At 40.2% G+C, this 17,918-nt stretch overlaps 2 protein-coding genes across 2 annotated transcripts; both read left to right on the plus strand.

Annotated features, from left to right (window-relative positions):
- Nucleotides 1-5,343: 5,343 nt before the first annotated feature.
- Nucleotides 5,344-12,766, plus strand: notum1a (notum, palmitoleoyl-protein carboxylesterase a). The gene is made up of 11 exons (XM_023286739.3): nt 5,344-5,960; nt 8,802-8,854; nt 8,984-9,079; nt 9,444-9,504; nt 9,582-9,640; nt 9,779-9,881; nt 9,974-10,165; nt 10,272-10,369; nt 10,511-10,658; nt 10,749-10,796; nt 10,903-12,766. Exons 1-11 carry the CDS (start codon nt 5,632-5,634, stop codon nt 11,204-11,206), a joined length of 1,491 nt encoding a protein of 496 aa, XP_023142507.1. The 5' UTR covers nt 5,344-5,631; the 3' UTR covers nt 11,207-12,766.
- Nucleotides 12,767-14,084: 1,318 nt separating this feature from the next.
- Nucleotides 14,085-16,650, plus strand: LOC111579438 (myeloid-associated differentiation marker-like protein 2). Its single transcript, XM_023286737.3, has one exon. It carries the CDS (start codon nt 14,950-14,952, stop codon nt 15,859-15,861), a length of 912 nt encoding a protein of 303 aa, XP_023142505.1. The 5' UTR covers nt 14,085-14,949; the 3' UTR covers nt 15,862-16,650.
- The last annotated feature ends 1,268 nt before the right edge of the window (nt 16,651-17,918 follow it).

Consider the following 17,918-nt stretch of genomic DNA (forward strand, 5'->3'; position numbering starts at 1 on the left):
CACAGGCTAATGTGTGACTTAGATGTGTGTTTCTTTCATTTTGAAATGAAGGGTGTAAAGGCGGGGATGATGATTTCAGATTCCAGGAAGAAAATTCCCAAGCCTGGAAGAGCCCATGGAAAGTAATCAAGTAGCAGAGTGATGTCACTCTGATGAAAGCCAGCCTGTCAGACAGTTGGCGACTATGGGTGCTCGTTGGCATCAGCCACAGCCCGCTGTACACCAAAATATGACATCAAAGCAGGTACCAGGCCAGGCTAAGATGCTGGCACTGATCATTGTCTTCTTTGATTACAATAGCCTCATCTTCTTGGTTAGAGGATGAAAGAAAACGGCTACTTGGTGTTAAGAGAGTGTCAAAAATAATGAGGCACATACCATGTGCTAATGGTGTCCCAGTGGTTTAGTGGACTGAAGTGTATACCGTGTGCTCAGAACATTATGGGACAGTTTTCCCGGAAAGAGAATGTCTGGTCCAAACCTATGGTGTTTTTTTTAGAGAAAATTTCCAAATTAATTAACCTTTAGTTATGGATTAGTCTGAATCCATGTTATAAAAGCTGACACTAAAAGCCTTGACCTGCTCAGATTTATCTTGCACGCCAAGAACTTTTTCACTTTAATACTTTTATCTGTATAAAACCAAAACCCTAATAGACAAATAATTATATGAAGTCTACCTACCTTGGTTCTTTAAAGTCTACAGTTAAAAAAAACTGCTTCAAATACAACTCTCACATAAATGATTAATGACTGTATTTTGCAGCAGGGCGTGGACTTCAAACGAATTTCCCTTACAGACTACCAGGTTAAAGGACAGAAAGCGAATAATGTGTTGTGGTTCTACTGTCATGACCTGTAATAAGGCCTTTTTCCATGTCCTTTGGCAAATCTGTGGCATAAATAAACATTTCTGAGACTAAAGACCCTGATTCTTTGTCTCCTTGAAGATGAGAATAGGCACAGAGGCTGGAGAGCAGTGCTGCTGCCTCTTTGATGATAATAATAGCAGGTCTTGAATGGTAATTGGCCTCTGGTCCCTCTTCCGTGGCTACCTGGTAAAGTCCATTGCAAGGGGTGATTCAGGCACTAGGCATGAATGGAAAACTCCTGGAGGAAAGCTGCACATTCACGCATCGGTACCTCCAACACAGCCTGGTGCACCTCAGTCATCCTCCATTACAGCAACACATTCCTACACACATGCAGGCACGCATGCACAACATGCATGTACCCCACCCTGACGTGCACAAACATCCATCTTGATTAATATGAATGATGTGACAGAACTGTTTACAGGCAACAGCTGCTACTTTGTGACCATCATTGAGATGAAAAATCAACAACAAACAGCTGACCTGTCAGCTGAACTTTTTGATTACCCCCTGGTGCCAGAGAGACCCTTAATGCAAGCTGTCCTATCTTGAAAGAATTCATTTTTATCAAACAGGGCATCATCTGTAACCAATAGACGGCCTCCTCTTACGAAATGAGAGCCTGCTCAACAGATGTCTCCTGCCTCTCTTACTCTTTCTTACTCCCCATTTACATCCACATCTTAGATGGCACCTCTTGACTTAAGTCAAGATCAAGGTTGTTTACTGATTCTCTGGGTAATATTAGGAACATGTGGTAAGTGCACATGAAAGGAACTCTACAGTGTGTTAACACCCCCAAAACCTCTGTACATGTTTGTTTTGGGTTTAAAACAATAGCTTCAACATGAAATTAAGGGGACATTCTTATGAAGGCTTGCCTCAAGGTGACACAGAACAGAAGCTGAGGTTTAAAATGTTTTCATATGAGCAGATAGCCCCAAAGCTCTCAAACATTACTGTCACTATCAACTTGTAAATCAAACTGTCAATGAATTACTTCAAGCAGAAATATATATATATATATATATATATATATATATATATATATATATATATATATATATATATATATATACACCGATCAGGCATAACATTATGACCATCATCTGCCTAATATTGTGTTTTATGCTGCTAAAACTCCTCCTGGACGAAGGACTTCTAGGGATGTCCTGTGGCACCGGGATGGTGGCACTGAATTCTGTCAGTACTGTGGGTTGCAGGGTGGGCCCTACCTATATCAGACTTATCCTGGCACATCCCACAGATGCCCAATAAGATTTGGTATGCATATATACATGCAAAAATAACATCTACTCAAATGTTGCTTTTTCAGTAAAAAGGAATACACAAAATGTCAAAATCTAGTATATAAAAATGGCAGAGAAATGTTTGCAACGGGAGAGATCACAAATCATTAATACAATATACACAAAACCTCTGAAGGCTTCAACCAGCTTTCAACTAATTCCTAAAACCTGACTTGTATCCCATACATTTCAAATTCCCTTGCTGGCCTGGCTTTTAGCAGATTTCCAGACTTCAACACTTTGTGGCATAATACCACAAAGTGCGAAGCTTTGCTGTTGTGACCTTCATGGGATTCAGTCCTGCGGTTGAGTCCCACAATCCCTAACCTGCCATCGTATACTGTATTTTATGCTGCATGTTGCTATGCAGTTTGCCCTCTCTGTGTGGGAGAGGGTGGCAATTTAAAGGAATTTAAAGAAACTCTTCTATGAAATATAAAAGTTTTATAGATGGTGATCTCTCTTTTGTTCTTGCAATGAGGACCTCCACCTGTTTCTGATGATGTGAGCCAGAGCCTGTCCCTTTCAAGAGGCTGATCCCTCCTGATCTCTTTGATGTAACCTGACCTAACAGTTCCAACTAGCAGGATTTGATGATCACGGATGGACCCTCAACAACAGCATGTGCAAATCAAAATTAACAGACATGGGAAGATGAACGACGAGGATATGTGAGCAGAAGTGGCAGGCCGCGTAGACAGAGACGGCTCACAGGGCTGTGATGTGTCTAAACGCCAGGCAGGCAATGGTCACATGATCAATGCTGCCAGCCCAGACTTAAGCAATAAAACCTGTGGATCTGTGAGGGCACATGCAACTGATCGGAGATGAAAGACAAGCTTTGACTTTCACAGGAGGCCTGGAATTGGGGTGGGGGCTACGGGGGCACTTCTGAGGGACTGCCATCAGAACAGCTGGGTCATTTTCAAATGACCTAATTCTAGGATTAATCCATTCAGACTTGCATAGTTAAATTTGTGTATATGCTACACAGGGAGGATGGGAGGCAAAGAAAAAGGGGGAGAGAGAATTACAAGTGAAAGCCAGAAAGGCTTAGTGATTGAAGTTCAAACAAGGTGCACGGTGGAGAACAAACCACTGTGCGCCAACAGTAGCAGGGCTAAAAAGTGCTTCTAAGTGGGTCTGCAGCCTCATACTGTTAGGTCAATGTAAAACAGAATCATTCATGTTCTCTATAGGAATCTATACATTTAGATTTCACCAGCATCTGCACCTCACACTTCTACGGTCAGAGGATGTTTCAACGTCAGGGCATCTCTTCATGGTAGTGAGTGTGTCAGAGGCCAGCGTCCATCTGCGAGTGATTTAAGGGTTACATTTTTGAGGATGACGTGTGATAAAACAGGGAGGTATGGGTCAAAGTGACTAGACTCAATCTGTGACAGAGCCTCTCCTCCTGGGCCCTACCACATGTTTTAATCTATACAAGCATCTGTTTGAAGTTCCCAATGAATACCATCAGTCCTGCTGGTGACTTCATATCCATCTACCTGGTTCAAAACAGTTTGACATCCTTTATGCACACTGATTAACCATGGGGTAACAGTCATTGGGAAGGTTTTTTTCTCAGAGGACATAGAGCTGTTTTACACTGATGATGATCTTTTTGTGGTGTGTACAACTGACTTCTCAAAAATTGACTAGTCTGACTGACTTTCTATCAACATTTTCAAACTTTATCACATTTTTCGGGAGTAATTATTGTCTTGAAAAAGTGAAAATTTCAAGGTAAATCTATTTATGAAAAGGGAAAAAGAAGTCAGATCAACTTTACCCTGATAAGTGATCTGAATGACAGCATTTGCCAAACTAAATTTAAATGTTGATTTTACATTTCAGTGAGTATGTCCTTATGGGTTGCCAGTCACAGTTATAAAGATTATCTTAAAATTTGCCGTGATGTCTGAGGAAGCATGGCTCAGTTAAATATGAAGGCATCCAATCTTCACAATCTCTCTAATCTTGTCAATACAGCACTAATAAGGCATTAATCAATAATCTATTCGAGGCTGAGGTTTACGTCAGTACAGTTGTAAGCACAGCAACACTCTCACGCAAAAGTGCGCATGAGTACCATTTGACTTCAGAACTTCCTGCAATGTTTGTCCAGTCCTTTAAAACTGAACTAAAGTGTCAGTCTGTTTCACACAGTGAGAATGAGCTCAAATCAAAGACAACAGTCATCAAACTACCATCATGAAGTGTTACCTTGTCGAATGATTGCTTTTGCCCTGTGGGCTACACTTTAACCTCTCATTTTAAGGCAAATGTGTCCTTAAAATGAGAGGTTGTTCGAGAGAAGCCTACCTCAACCATAACGAAGCATTCCTGTGTTAAGAAGCTGGCTTCCCATCAGGATGCTCTGCTCGACTTAAAATATACAGTAGAGCAGGAAAGTTTGGAAGCCTGAAGTGGGAGGGAGGAGGCGAAAAGGAGGGAGAAAGAGTGATGGTTGCTTTGATCTTTAGAGGCCCAGTCTGGATGGTTTTTTTTGTTTTGTTTTGTTTTTTTTTTTTTTAAAAGTGTCCAAGTCCTTTTTTCCGAACCTAAAGAAAACGTGAAAAACTAGTTAGAACTGGAATTGAATTCTTATAAAGGGGTATACATTTTTGAAGAGGGAATAGTGATAATAGTTGATTCTCTCTGGACAATTAACTTGTTTTTACATTACTTTTACAGATACAAAAATATCACAAACTAACACATTAAGCTTAGTTTTTGTGACATTGCTGTCACAAGTCAATAAACTAAAAATAACGATAATAATTATCCAGGTAAAGTCTTTAAAAAACAAATAAACTCTCCCCTTTCTTACCCAAATATTGTTGGAACTCTGCACCGATCTTGTTTTGTTTTTTCCCACTTGCTTTTCAGGCAAGTGTGTAACAAGATGCGTATTCTCACTTCATAAATTTGTGGTGGAATAGGAAATGGGCATTTCAAGGCCAATAAAAGCCACCACATCAAATAAAACATTGCGGATCAAAAGAACCAACGCATGGACATTTTTTTCCCTCTATAAATTAAAAAGAGGGGTAGTCTGCCACGCTTGATCATGCCCCGAGTCCTGCCCCGCTCCTGCGATTGGCTGGGCAGACACCCAAGGGGGGAAAGTTTGAATAAAATACAAGAGCATGGCACCACTGTTGTCGTTCAAGCTTGTGCGCTTGATCCAGAAGCGCTAGAGTTGTACAGGATTGCTGAGCAAAGGATGAGAAAAGTTTGAAATATATCCAGAAATTTAAACGGATGACTGTGATTGAATGCAGAGGACTTTTGATTTTCGTTGATATAAAATTTGCGCGTGTGGGAGCTGAGAGTAATTGTCTCTACACTCGTCAGTAATCCCCATTCGTTTTCCAGCTCGATCAGTATCATTTTCTGTATCCAACTGACAAGATTTAGAGAGGAAAGGACGTCTGACGATGACAGCGATCAGAATGGTTTCATCAGTGCTGCTGCTGGTGCTGATGCAGTCCGGAGCTCTTTGCGCACGGAGGTTCCGTGGTGGCCGCAACCCACAACCACGACGCGCACCACCTCCTCCCACATACCGAGCGGACCGGGGTGATACAACGGAGAGCTTCCCTCTGGATTTCACCGCGGTGGAGGAGAACATGAATGACTTCATGACTCAAGTGAAGAACCTGGCGCAGTCCCTGTACCCGTGCTCGGCGCAAAAGCTTGACTACGACATGAGGCTGAACTTTTTGGAGAATACATCCGTCACCTGCAACGACGGAAGTCCCGCTGGGTATGTACCGACTGAGAATAAACACTCAGAGTGATAAAGTGTGGCTCCCTGGTGAGCGGATCACCGGCAGGTCAAAGCAGGGTCAGCTGTGCGTCCTGGAGCAAGCAGGAACTGTTATTTTGCTTAAAGAGTACTTTAGGCAAGGCACATCCCGTCCTGATGGTCACCTTGCTACCCGAAGTAACTCACATGTATCTGGCCTGAGAACAAAAGGGTCTCAAAAGGGTTTCTCAATTTTCGCGATGTTTAAATTGCAAACGTCCCAGTTTCATTTTCGATTATTAACTATTTAAACGTTGGAAAAGGTGACCGATATAGAAATAAAACACGATAAATGATAGAAAATCAAAACAAAGCAATGTCCTTATACAGACTATGGCTCAGTCGGGATAAGATAGACAGCTGCTTTGCGTCAGCGAAGCGTGAAATTTGCGGATAGCCACACGGCCTATGCTTCATTTCCTTTGCTTCAAATTAGAATGCAGGATTTGCTCTGCAGAAAGTTTAGATTTAGTTTGCAGACCCCCGCCCATCTCTTTCTGTCCGTCTGTCTCTCTGATGACTGTACACAGAGCTTAAACCGTTGAGATGTAATTTTACAGGGGTTTTGTTTTACTGGGCAGCTGTAGAATATACAGTTTTGTGTCAATAGCCCTGTTAATTTAAAGTTGTTTTTTTGTATTTGATGTTTTTGGTATGTCACGTGTGGGATAAATCATAGATAACTGCATCTGTGTGCAATGATCTCCACTGTTGACGTTGCTGTTAAGCAGAAATCCGTTTGGAAACAAAAGAGCTCTCATGACTTCTCTGCTGAATAAGCCATGGCGCTCAAAGAATATAAGCATCAGACAGATCTGGCCTCTCCTAATGTGTTATACATAACCACTGCTCAGGCATATAGACTGTTTTTTAAAAATGGTTGCAAGGGTTTGTACAAATAATACTGATAAGTACAGTAAAAGGTGTAATTTCTCACATACACATCCTTCACATGAAAGTCTTTTCACTTGTGTCTCAAACTGTCACCATATTATTCTGCCTGGCAGGTTTTCAAATATTGCACAAGCTGTTTCATACTGAACTGCGCCCACACCGGAAAGCATGAAATATAGTAAGCATGTTGTAAATTCATCAGTATTATCATTTGCAGTTAATAAACAGCCTTTTAAAATCTTTAAATGTTGTCCATGCCACATAAGGAAGTTTTGATGATGGTCATTGTCAACATCTGAGAGCAGTTTGGTTTTGGATCAACTTAACTGAAATGGGGTTTGATATATGTCAATTTATGAATTTACAATCCTGTCTAATTCCTGTTAAACTCCAAAGTACTGGGTAGAAAGAACTGTCTGTTAGCGAGGTAAAGCTCTTAGCTCTAGAGACGCAACATAAGGACGAGCACAGGGAGCAGTTACTGGCAGATGGCCTTTTTATTCACTGTGGCTGTTATCAGTTAGGATGCTAATCCATCCAGTCAAACAATATTTTCCAGAGAGGTATTATCACGGTTACATATACATACATAGATGCGTAATGAAAAGGGGAAAAAAAAAGTATTCATTTACTGAACCTGAATGGTTGAACTGTGTGATTCATCTCCTGGAGTTGCATTTGTTAGAGTGAGTAGTTTGACACAGCACCTTTCCCTCTTGACTTGTTTAGCTTGTCAAGAATGACTTCACGTTGTTGTTTGGAAGTGTGGTGCACTGCCCTCAGCCTACATCACTGACTGTGACTGGCAATAGTAGTATAAAACATGACATGCAGCCAAAGTGTGATTCAGTCTCTGAGCAAGCAGGTTCGAGCTTCAGCCAAGTCTATTTTCTGTAAAGTCACTGAAATGTATTTGGCAATCTCTTGTATTGAGTTTATTGGGGAAATCGAGTGGATACTCAAGAATTAAATACAACAAAACAGCATCAGCATCAGAAAAGCACATTTAGAGAGCTTTTGTATGCTGCAGCATGTTAGAATCATGATAGCATTGCCCTCTTCTGGACTGACAGGCACATATCTCTTACTTTCAAGCAAATGCTACCTTCTTTTTAAGGTCACAGTCTGGCACAATAAATACCTCAGATTCAATTTATCTTACCCTCTATGCGTTCAGATGCTTTTAGGGTTATTATCTTGGGCACATGTGGGTCCTACGTGAGCATGTGTCTACATAAGCAAAATATGGCTGTCTTATTTCTCTTATATCATTTCTTTGGGTAGAAGCCTTGATTTTATCCATGGTATGCGTAAAGACGGAAGAATGATGAGCTCAGAATAAAAAGATCATGATATACGACTGATTCTCAAAGAATACCATCTACTGGTATTTACAGTACAAACAGGATAGGGGACAGGATGGTGTTTATCTCCTGTTCGATCACTATATCAGTTTCCTAAGTGCAGGATATACACACAACCTCATTGTTCTCTTCTGTGTACTCAACTGATTTATGTTGGCAGAATTTCTGTTTAGCTGTTTTCTGTCACCTTTTAGAGATTGTAATCGACAAAGTTAACAGGACATTCTTGTCTATGTTAAAGGGATGATGTCACATGTGTTTATATTCTATGCCTGGATACCATCACTGATGTAGAAACAGTGAGGGTATTACTTTTCAGAGCTTATTTTATCTTTCAAAGTTGTGAAATGAGACTGCCTCCTATTGTTGAGTTGATATACTGTCATCTGGGCAGTAAAAAATAAACCTTAAAGAAATCAGAATCAAATTCACATATTTTTAACATCTGCATGCACCTTAAACATGCCTGTTATAATGTACTCTTTTTATAATGTACTCTTTTTATATGTTTTTTATAAATATATTTTTTTGTTTCTTGTAGGTACTACCTAAAAGAATCTCGAGGTAGCAGACGGTGGTTGATATTCTTAGAAGGTTGGTATTTAGTTCATTTAATTCTTTCCATATATTTCTCATTTCATGACCAAATTACAATGATGAAATATTGGAAACAGTTAATGTAGGACATTATTAATGTTATGTTCTTTGTACATCTGTCTCCAGGTGGCTGGTACTGCTTCAACAAGGAGAACTGTGACAGCCGATATGAGACTATGAGGAGACTGATGAGCTCCTCTAAGTGGCCCCAAACTAAAACAGGTCAGCCTCAGCTGGTTTGTAAACTTCACTTCACTCCCATCAACACCGCCATTACTCTACCTGTGACCTGTAGCAGATCCTGATCACGAGGTCAAAAACATACCCAGATCCCAGTTAAAGACCTCAACAAATAAAAAGATCGGATGTATCTGTGCTCATTTACAGTGTTATTAAGACTGACACCCGGTCATAATGTTGCTACGGTGTAGGGCTACCTGGCGCCCGCTGCTATAGGAACAGAGACACCTCCCTCTCTCATTGCGCTGTAATAACTGTAATCCATGTGGTAATGATGATGAGTAAGTAGAGGATGTGTCTGTGGGAGCCAGGATGGCTAATGATACATGTTGATCTGTCTCTGCAGGCACGGGGATCCTGTCTCCATTGCCTGAGGAAAACCCTCACTGGTGGAATGCCAACATGGTGTAAGTTGACTTGTGTTTTTGTGCTTGTTGATGCTCATTTTTCAACCACAGCTGATGACTTTATGTTGGTTGTGCAGGTTTATTCCATACTGCTCCAGCGACGTGTGGAGCGGCGTTACTGCCAAAACAGAGCAAAGTAAGAGGTTACTAAATACCCACAATCATGACACGGAGCTGTGTGTCATTCCCCTTCTTTCCACTGTCCTCAAAATAAGTTAAAAAAAAAAAAAAGTTCAAAAATAAATGTTCCTTTCTCTCTTTCTGTTGTGTGCAGGTGGTTATGCCTTCATGGGCTCCCTGATTATTCAGGAGGTTCTGAAGGACCTGCTAAACAAAGGGCTGGACAATGCAAAGGTCCTCTTATTAGCCGGAAGCAGGTATGGTAACATGTAAAATGTAAAACGTTTGTTCATGGTTTTAGTTCATACAGCATTTTTGCAGGTGTACTTATAAGTATTTCTGTGTCCAGCGCGGGTGGTACTGGGGTTCTTCTAAATGTGGATCGTGTAGCAGAGCTGCTGGAGGGACTGGGGCACACTGGGATACAAGTGCGAGGTCTTTCTGATTCTGGCTGGTTCCTCGACAACAAGCAGTACCACTGCACTGACTGTGTGGACACTGTCAGCTGTGCCCCTACTGAGACCATCAAAAGAGGCATCAAGTATGAGATGACATTGAAATTGTAAAAGTAATTTTGTGAGCTAGGCCAGAAATTTAGTCAGGAGAGATTATCATGTCTTATCTGTACTCTTTAACATGGTTGTCAGGTACTGGGGAGGAGTGGTACCAGAGAAGTGCAAACAAGCCCATGAAGGAGAGGAGTGGAACTGTTTCTTTGGATATCGAGTCTTCCCATCAATAAAAAGTGAGTTTAGGATCTCCTTTATTAATTTTGACATTTAAAGTGATCTATACAAGTTCAAATTGTCTGTGTGGTACATTTGTGATTACACTAAAACATGTAGAACTATATCTTAAATCACTCTTCTCTATTCTCACTGCACAGGCCCTGTGTTTGTGGTCCAGTGGCTATTTGATGAGGCCCAGTTGACAGTGGACAACATCCAGCTAACAGGGCAGCCTGTCCAAGAAGGCCAGTGGCGCTACATCCAAAACCTGGGCATTGAGCTGAGGAACACACTAAAAGATGTCCCGTAAGTCCATGAGTCTGCATTTTATAAGAAATATTTAAGTCAGATTACTACACAGATTTAGACTTTTTATGCTTTTTGCTTATTCTTCAGGGCTATGTTCGCTCCAGCATGTCTATCACATGAAGTTATCACCAGAAAGTGAGTATGATTCAATATTTAAGGCTCCCTTTCAGTTTATCAGGAAACTTTGCATATGAGACTTTCTACCTGTAAGCTGACAGCGCCCTCTTGTGTTGTGTTCTAGCTACTGGATTGACGTGCAGGTTAAAGGCACCTCCTTGCCCCGAGCACTGCACTGCTGGGACCGCAGCCTCCATGACAACAGGAACAACAAGGCACCACCCAAAGGCTGCCCTGTGCATCTGATTGACAGCTGCCCGTGGCCACACTGCAACCCCACCTGTCCAACCATCCGAGACCAGTTCACAGGACAAGAGATGAATGTCATTCAGTTCCTCATGCACATGGGCTTTGATGTGCAGAAGATGGCTCAGCAGCAGGGCATGGATCCCAGCAAGCTACTGGGCATGCTCAGCAGTGGCAGCTAAATGGACACACATACACACAGTATCTCCAAGCTAAAGCCAAGCAGAGCTGGCTGGTCTCTCTGGCCAGTCACCTATGCCTGATACCTCTAACTACATATCCCACTTCACAATCCATTCTACTTAAAATCTTATCCCCTCTGACCTCCTGTTTACTTTAGTGCAAATCTCGCTTTTGCTCCACAGTCCCTTTTCTCACAACTGGTGACACATACAGGAGCAACATGCCACCACATCAAGGCATAAGTCTCTGCTACTCTCCATTTGAATTATCTTTTGCTTTGTAAAAGAAAAAAATATCATGAATGTAATCCAGTTTTAAGGATGCTCATTGATGTTTAGTTTTTATTATTTTCATCCTCTAGATTATATTGAGTCATTGTTTAAATAGGCACAACGTTGGGATGTAATGTAAGGATGCTGTCTTTGTTAAGTAGTCACTATAGAGTATATAAAGTACAACTTTGTCCAAACTGTTTTTTATTTTTATAATTGGTTTGACAGACATCTCATCACAAAATAACCTACATCAAGGCAGAAACAAGGAAGTATGACAAGGGGAGAAACAAACTGGACCAGGAAGGAAACTTTTTCTCTTTACCTCTAAAACAAAAGCAAGCTTAGTAGAGACAGACAGCTGAGGCCAATACTTTAATCAACTTGTATGATAAAGATATGCCAGTTGGAATAACATTGTAATTAAAGGTACAATTCTTTACTAATGAAAGTAGTTAAAATGAAATAGTCAAAAACTAGTGAGACAGTCTGACAATGCTCTACACTTTGTATTACTGTGGTGATCATCATGTGACAAAAGCAAATGTCCTTGTAGAGATAACTCACGTTCCTGACAGTGTTGAAATCTGGCATAATTTTTAGTTGTGACAGCTGTGAAGATGTCTTAATGTCCAGTTTTGTTGTGTTTGGAAACTAATTGCGGTGCTAAAATGGACCTGAAAACACTTAGCTGCACATATAATGGCTGCACTTACACCACAGTGCCATTATATCTAATCTATACCTCTTTCTCACAGGCCACGTCATAATCAGAGGACTGTTCAAACCTGATCAAAGGGTACATGTTCATGTTAGGTCACCTCAGTAGTCCAGCAATCCTTAAATCAATGCAATGAACATTTAAAGGGAGACAAAAAATATGTATTGTATATATTTTTGAGTATTTGTATAGATTCTTTCAAGTGTTCACTATTGTAACTCCCTTCTTATATTTCATAGATTACTTTTTAATATAATGACAATGTTGTATGTAATGATGTCTTTATAAATGATGTTTTTAAAAGACCTCTATTTCTCATCACGCCAGAAAAGGAAAAGTATTACTAATTGTAAGTTTATTCTGTAACATATTTTTAACAGAAAAAAACTGAATCTACATTGGCATTTTACATATTTATTTTGTTATGTAAATCATATTTATAAGTGGTATTTTCACAGAGAAGTGATTCTTTGTAAATTGTAAATACATTGCTGTTTTACTCTTTGTGTTGATTGCATGTCTTTGTACACAAAAGAAAAGACACATTACATATACGACAAAGCAAATATTTTTGTGCAGTCTTGTTATTATTATTATAATAATGATAATAAATATTAATAGTAGTGGTGCTGGTTGAATAGGTAACATTCAGTTTGTTACTTTTTTGAGTAAGAATTTTTGACTGATTGACCTGATAGATTAAAAAAAAATGTATCACCTTCAAGAAAAGTGTTAATGAACAACATTTCAGAGTCAGTACCGTGAACTGGGGAATAAATAATAAAATAACCATGCCATCACACATCCATATGATTCTAAGGGTTTTAGGAATCAAGAATGCCTGTATAAATCCACACTATCTGATGAGCTACAGTCATCTTTGCACACCAAATCTAAGCATGCACCCATCTCAGTTTGTGGCATAATGACAACTACAGTGCCAAAATATGGTGAGTTCCCTGTAAGATTATCCGTTATTCCTCAAAATCACACCAGATCGCTCTTCGTTGTGGGAGGACATCTACTTCCCATGATGAGTCTAAACAAACCAAAACTATATTTAAAGAAAAACTGTTCTAGTATTGTACTCCAATGACATTACTGGAGTCATGATGGACAGCCTTGTACCTACATTTCCTAAAATGCATCTCATTCCCATATGCAGAAAACCTGTCAACAATGAGTTTTCCTTTCGGGGAACATAGACTATTCCTAATTGTAACGTTATTTATTAGATAAATATGATGTTTACAGCAGATTAGTTCCAGCAGCCCAGTTAGGGTAATCTAATTACTAAAAGTAGTCATGAGTGAGCTATGGCATTTCAACTAAAATACACACCTTCCTTATTTCACTTATGTAGTCCTTACATATTTTTTCACAATGGAATATTTATAAAATAAAGCATGGCATAGATTTAAATAGAATGTTATATAGAGTGCTTAAAACTTGCAGTGTGTCATCTGACACAACTTCAAAAAACTGTTTTAAATAAGGGTTTTATGTAAAAATTGCTTTGCACTCTGTAAATCAAAAAATGCAGCATACAAATATCACAGGTTAAAGTATTTTAAGTAACTACCAACCCATTTCCACCTCCCTCTCATGAGCATAGGTCAAACCTGCCATCACTCGTGTATAATCATCCCTCTCAACCTGTATGTAATTTATGTCTCTAATGGGAGTCTTAGCCTTCCTCCCTGTCATTACACTGTGTGTAAATGCCAGTTTCTTACTGAGGGAGCTCTGACTCAGCCTCTCTGGGTGCTCCATAGAAATATGACTCCCACACTCTGCCACATGTAGCATCCCACCCCTCTGTGGAATATAGACCCCCTATTTATAGAGCTGGCAAGGCCTGTAAGTCTGGGCTCGGCACAAACTTTCATTTAAACAGCCACCCCTTGGAGTCTACCGAGTGCGCACTGACACACAAAGGAGGAGCAGGGTGAGAGACCAAATCTGAGAGGAAAAAGAGGACAGACACAGCACGACAAACAGCAAGAGACAGCTTGAGTTACTTTGATGGGCACTTAAGGGCCAACAATGATGAAATTATAAGGACAGAGTCAATGAGCAGTGGAACTTGACTGGTAGGACAACAAACTTAGCCACTTTTTTGGTACTGAGGGCCGTTGTTGGAAGACTTATCTCTGGATATGACTTTTAAAGGAAAGCATGTTGGATAAGACCTTACTTTACTCTGAACTGTTGATACACTGGACAACTTGATGAGTAAAGAGAGGAGGAAAAGGAAACTTCAAGATTTTGAAGGACATACACTACAGTTTCGAGTAAGACCTGAACCATATTGTTATTCTTTGAGAAAATTAAATATTTTAAATACACAATAAATGGATGAATACCAGTTATATAAGATGCACAGAAATTTGACTCTATATGGATAATTTGCAGGCTTGTGCAGCCAAGGCAAGACTAATCAAATATATATATTATTCTTAAGGTCTAAGGTAATAACAGAACTAAATATCTGTTATTATTATAAGTTATTGCACAAACTTCTATACAACAGTGTATATATGTAACCCGATCTTAAGCACACAGCTGTAATTACAAAGCAAGCTCAAAAAAGAACTCACAGACATTTGTAATTAAGGACCATCTATAAAAGGAAACCGAGGAAAGGGTGAGGTCTGTGTGAAAGAGAAGAACAGGCCGCAAGGACACCAACACAGAGAACAGGACGTGAAGAATCTCACCAAGAAAAACAACTGCTTCAGCGCTCACCATGGATGCTCATGGAGGACACTACCTCAACAAAGAAGCTGTGCTGTCACCTTTAGGTTTAGCCCGAATGTGCCAGCTACTACTTGGGTGCACTATAATGGCACTTGTGTCCCACAGTGCAGGCTACAGTGCCACCTATGGAATCTTCTGCATGTTTGTGTGGTGCTTCTGCTTTGCTCTCACACTGGTTGTGTTCACCTTGGACATTACACGGCTCCACACTTGTATGCCAATTTCCTGGGATAACTTCACTGTGGCCTTTGCCATGCTGGCAACGCTCATGTATATCACTGCCTCTGTCGTCTACCCTGTCTACTTCCTTCAAGAAGAGTGCCCTGATGAGGACTGCGAGGTCCAAATGTACCGCATTGCCGTCACCGTCTGCTCCAGTGTCTGCTGCTTCCCTTATGGAGTGGAAGTGTTCCTGACGCGAGCCAAACCAGGAGCGGTGGTGGGCTACATGGCCACCGTGTCTGGTCTGCTCAAAGTGATCCAGGGTTTTGTGGCTTGCATCATATTTGGGGCCCTGGCTAATGACAGTGAGTACAACCAGTACATTGCCACCCAGTACTGTGTAGTAGTGTACAGCCTGTGTTTCTCTGTCACTGTGATAGTGGTCATATTGACAGTCTCCGGAAGAACCTCTGCCCTTCGGTTCCCATTTGACCGGTTTGTGGTTGTCTACACCTTCTTTGCTGTGATCCTCTACCTCAGTACTGCACTGATCTGGCCCATTTTCAGCTTTGATAAGAAATATGGCACTACTACTCGTCCTGAGGACTGCCCACGTGGAGAATGCCCCTGGGATAGTAAGCTGGTGGTGGCAGTGTTCACTAATGTCAATCTAGTTTTATATTTTGTTGATCTTGTTTACTCCCAGAGGATTCGCTTTGTCTCCAGCTCTGCAGTGTGAAAACCTTTCCCCTTTCAGCTGCAGACAGAAATAAGGAGTTAAGGTTTTTTGCCACATCCAACATGCTCCCATACCCCAGTTGTTGTGAAGGATTTATTTTCTTGGATCCATAATGTTCTATATATGTGTGACTTCTTTTGTACCATCAGTATTCACCTAGTACTTGGCCTCTGTGCTCTGCATTAGTGTACAATACATGCTACAAATTTTCTCAAGTTCTGCAGTGACCTACCATGGAGAGTCTGCAGGTGTAGTGATTTGCTGAACTCAGCAACTTTGTTCACAGAGGACGCAGGGAAATCTGTCCATCTCAGCACCAAATGCATCCCTCCTGCCCTAGTTGCTTTGGTGGTCTCATACAGGATGGACCTATAGGAATGTGACATTTAGAGTATCAGAACAGTGTTATGCCAGATAGACAAAATCAATCTTACAAAGATTAAACAATTTATATAACTGTATTTAAACAAACAAGATAAAATCACATCTCATAGAGATGTATAGTTATTAAGTCTACAGTATGCACTGAACATAGATTTTGATTTTGACTTTTAAGTCGTTTTGCTATATTTTTACCAGTTTGTATTATATTCTTTATATACTGTCTGTTCAAGTTTAGTATGAAGGTTAAATGTATCAAATACATAATTTTTTGAAGGCAAATGTTCAACAACAGTATTAAATTGATTATTTTGTTGTTACACTGCATATCAAGCACAAACATGAGTGTAACTTTCCTTCTTGTAATATTTTCCATGTTCAATAAAATGCCAAAGTATGTTCTGTGTATTTCTGTACTCATTTCTTTGTATGAAGTAAGTTTTCAGTGAACATCTTTAATCTGAACTTTCAGACTGACTTGCTGTTACTGCAGAAAGTATTTGTGCAGCGTCATCACTTTTCTGTATACTTCAAAACACCAAATTAGACCTGGATGTTTTTCACACATAACCTATACAACAATTTTCTGCATTTACCTAGTGAAATAAAGACATCCTAATGCAGTTGGCTGGCAGAAAGGACAGACTCCAGATTAGGCAAAGTGGCAAAGGTTTCTAATCAAAATTTGTAAAACTATGGTAATTGTTAATGTCATGATTTAGTCACTTAAGCAGCATACAGACACATACATACATACATACATACATACATACATACATACATACATACATACATACATTACTGTTCAAAAGTTTGGGGTCACTTAGAAATGTCTTTATTTTTTGAAGAAAAGCATTTTTTTTTCAATGAAGATAACATTAAGTTCATCAGAAATAGAGTCTAGACATTGTTAATGTGGTAAATGACTATTCAAGCTGGAAACGGCTGTTTTTTAATGGAATATCCATATAGGGGTACAGAGGACAACCATCACTCCTGTGTACAGGTGTGGCCATCTGGCATACCGGGCACTGTCCCGGTGGGCCGGTGTCTAGTAGGGGCTGGTCAACAGGTTCCCCCGGACCTGTAATCAGCAAATTGTAACGGGATTTGTGAATTTCACAGGTCGCTTCTTTCACAGGTCGCGCAGCTTTTCCAGTGTTTACGGCGTTGGTTATGTTTTTTTTTGTTTGTTTGTTTGTTTTACGGCGTTCGTTATCAGATCAGGAAACACACAGACCAATTACGTACGAGTTCAGACGCCCCACGTGACGCTACTCAGCCAATGGAGTATCTGCATTGTAGCCGCTAAGCAAGCTCTGCGTTCAGAAAACAGTTGAGAGGCAAGGGACAGACGAGAGGAGGACACCGAGAAGAAAGTATTCCTGTGCACATGCTGACTATGTTCGGCTAAACGTACAGCTGTGAGGCAGCTTTCTCAACTATGACCATAATCAAAACTAAATATCGTACCAGACTGACCAATGAGCTGCAGATATGTTTGAGAACGACCCTGACACCATTCAGATCACGATTGAAAACACTGGCTGGATAAGCTACTGCTCAGTTCTCTCATTTAGCAGCAGGGATATTAAGGGAGTGAGACAGGAAAAAATATAAAAGTGTTCAATTTTTTTTCAGAATTAGGTATTTAAAAATATATATATATATATAAG

Source organism: Amphiprion ocellaris, chromosome 19 (genome assembly GCF_022539595.1).
Source record: "Amphiprion ocellaris isolate individual 3 ecotype Okinawa chromosome 19, ASM2253959v1, whole genome shotgun sequence".
In the NCBI taxonomy this organism is placed as follows: domain Eukaryota; kingdom Metazoa; phylum Chordata; class Actinopteri; family Pomacentridae; genus Amphiprion; species Amphiprion ocellaris.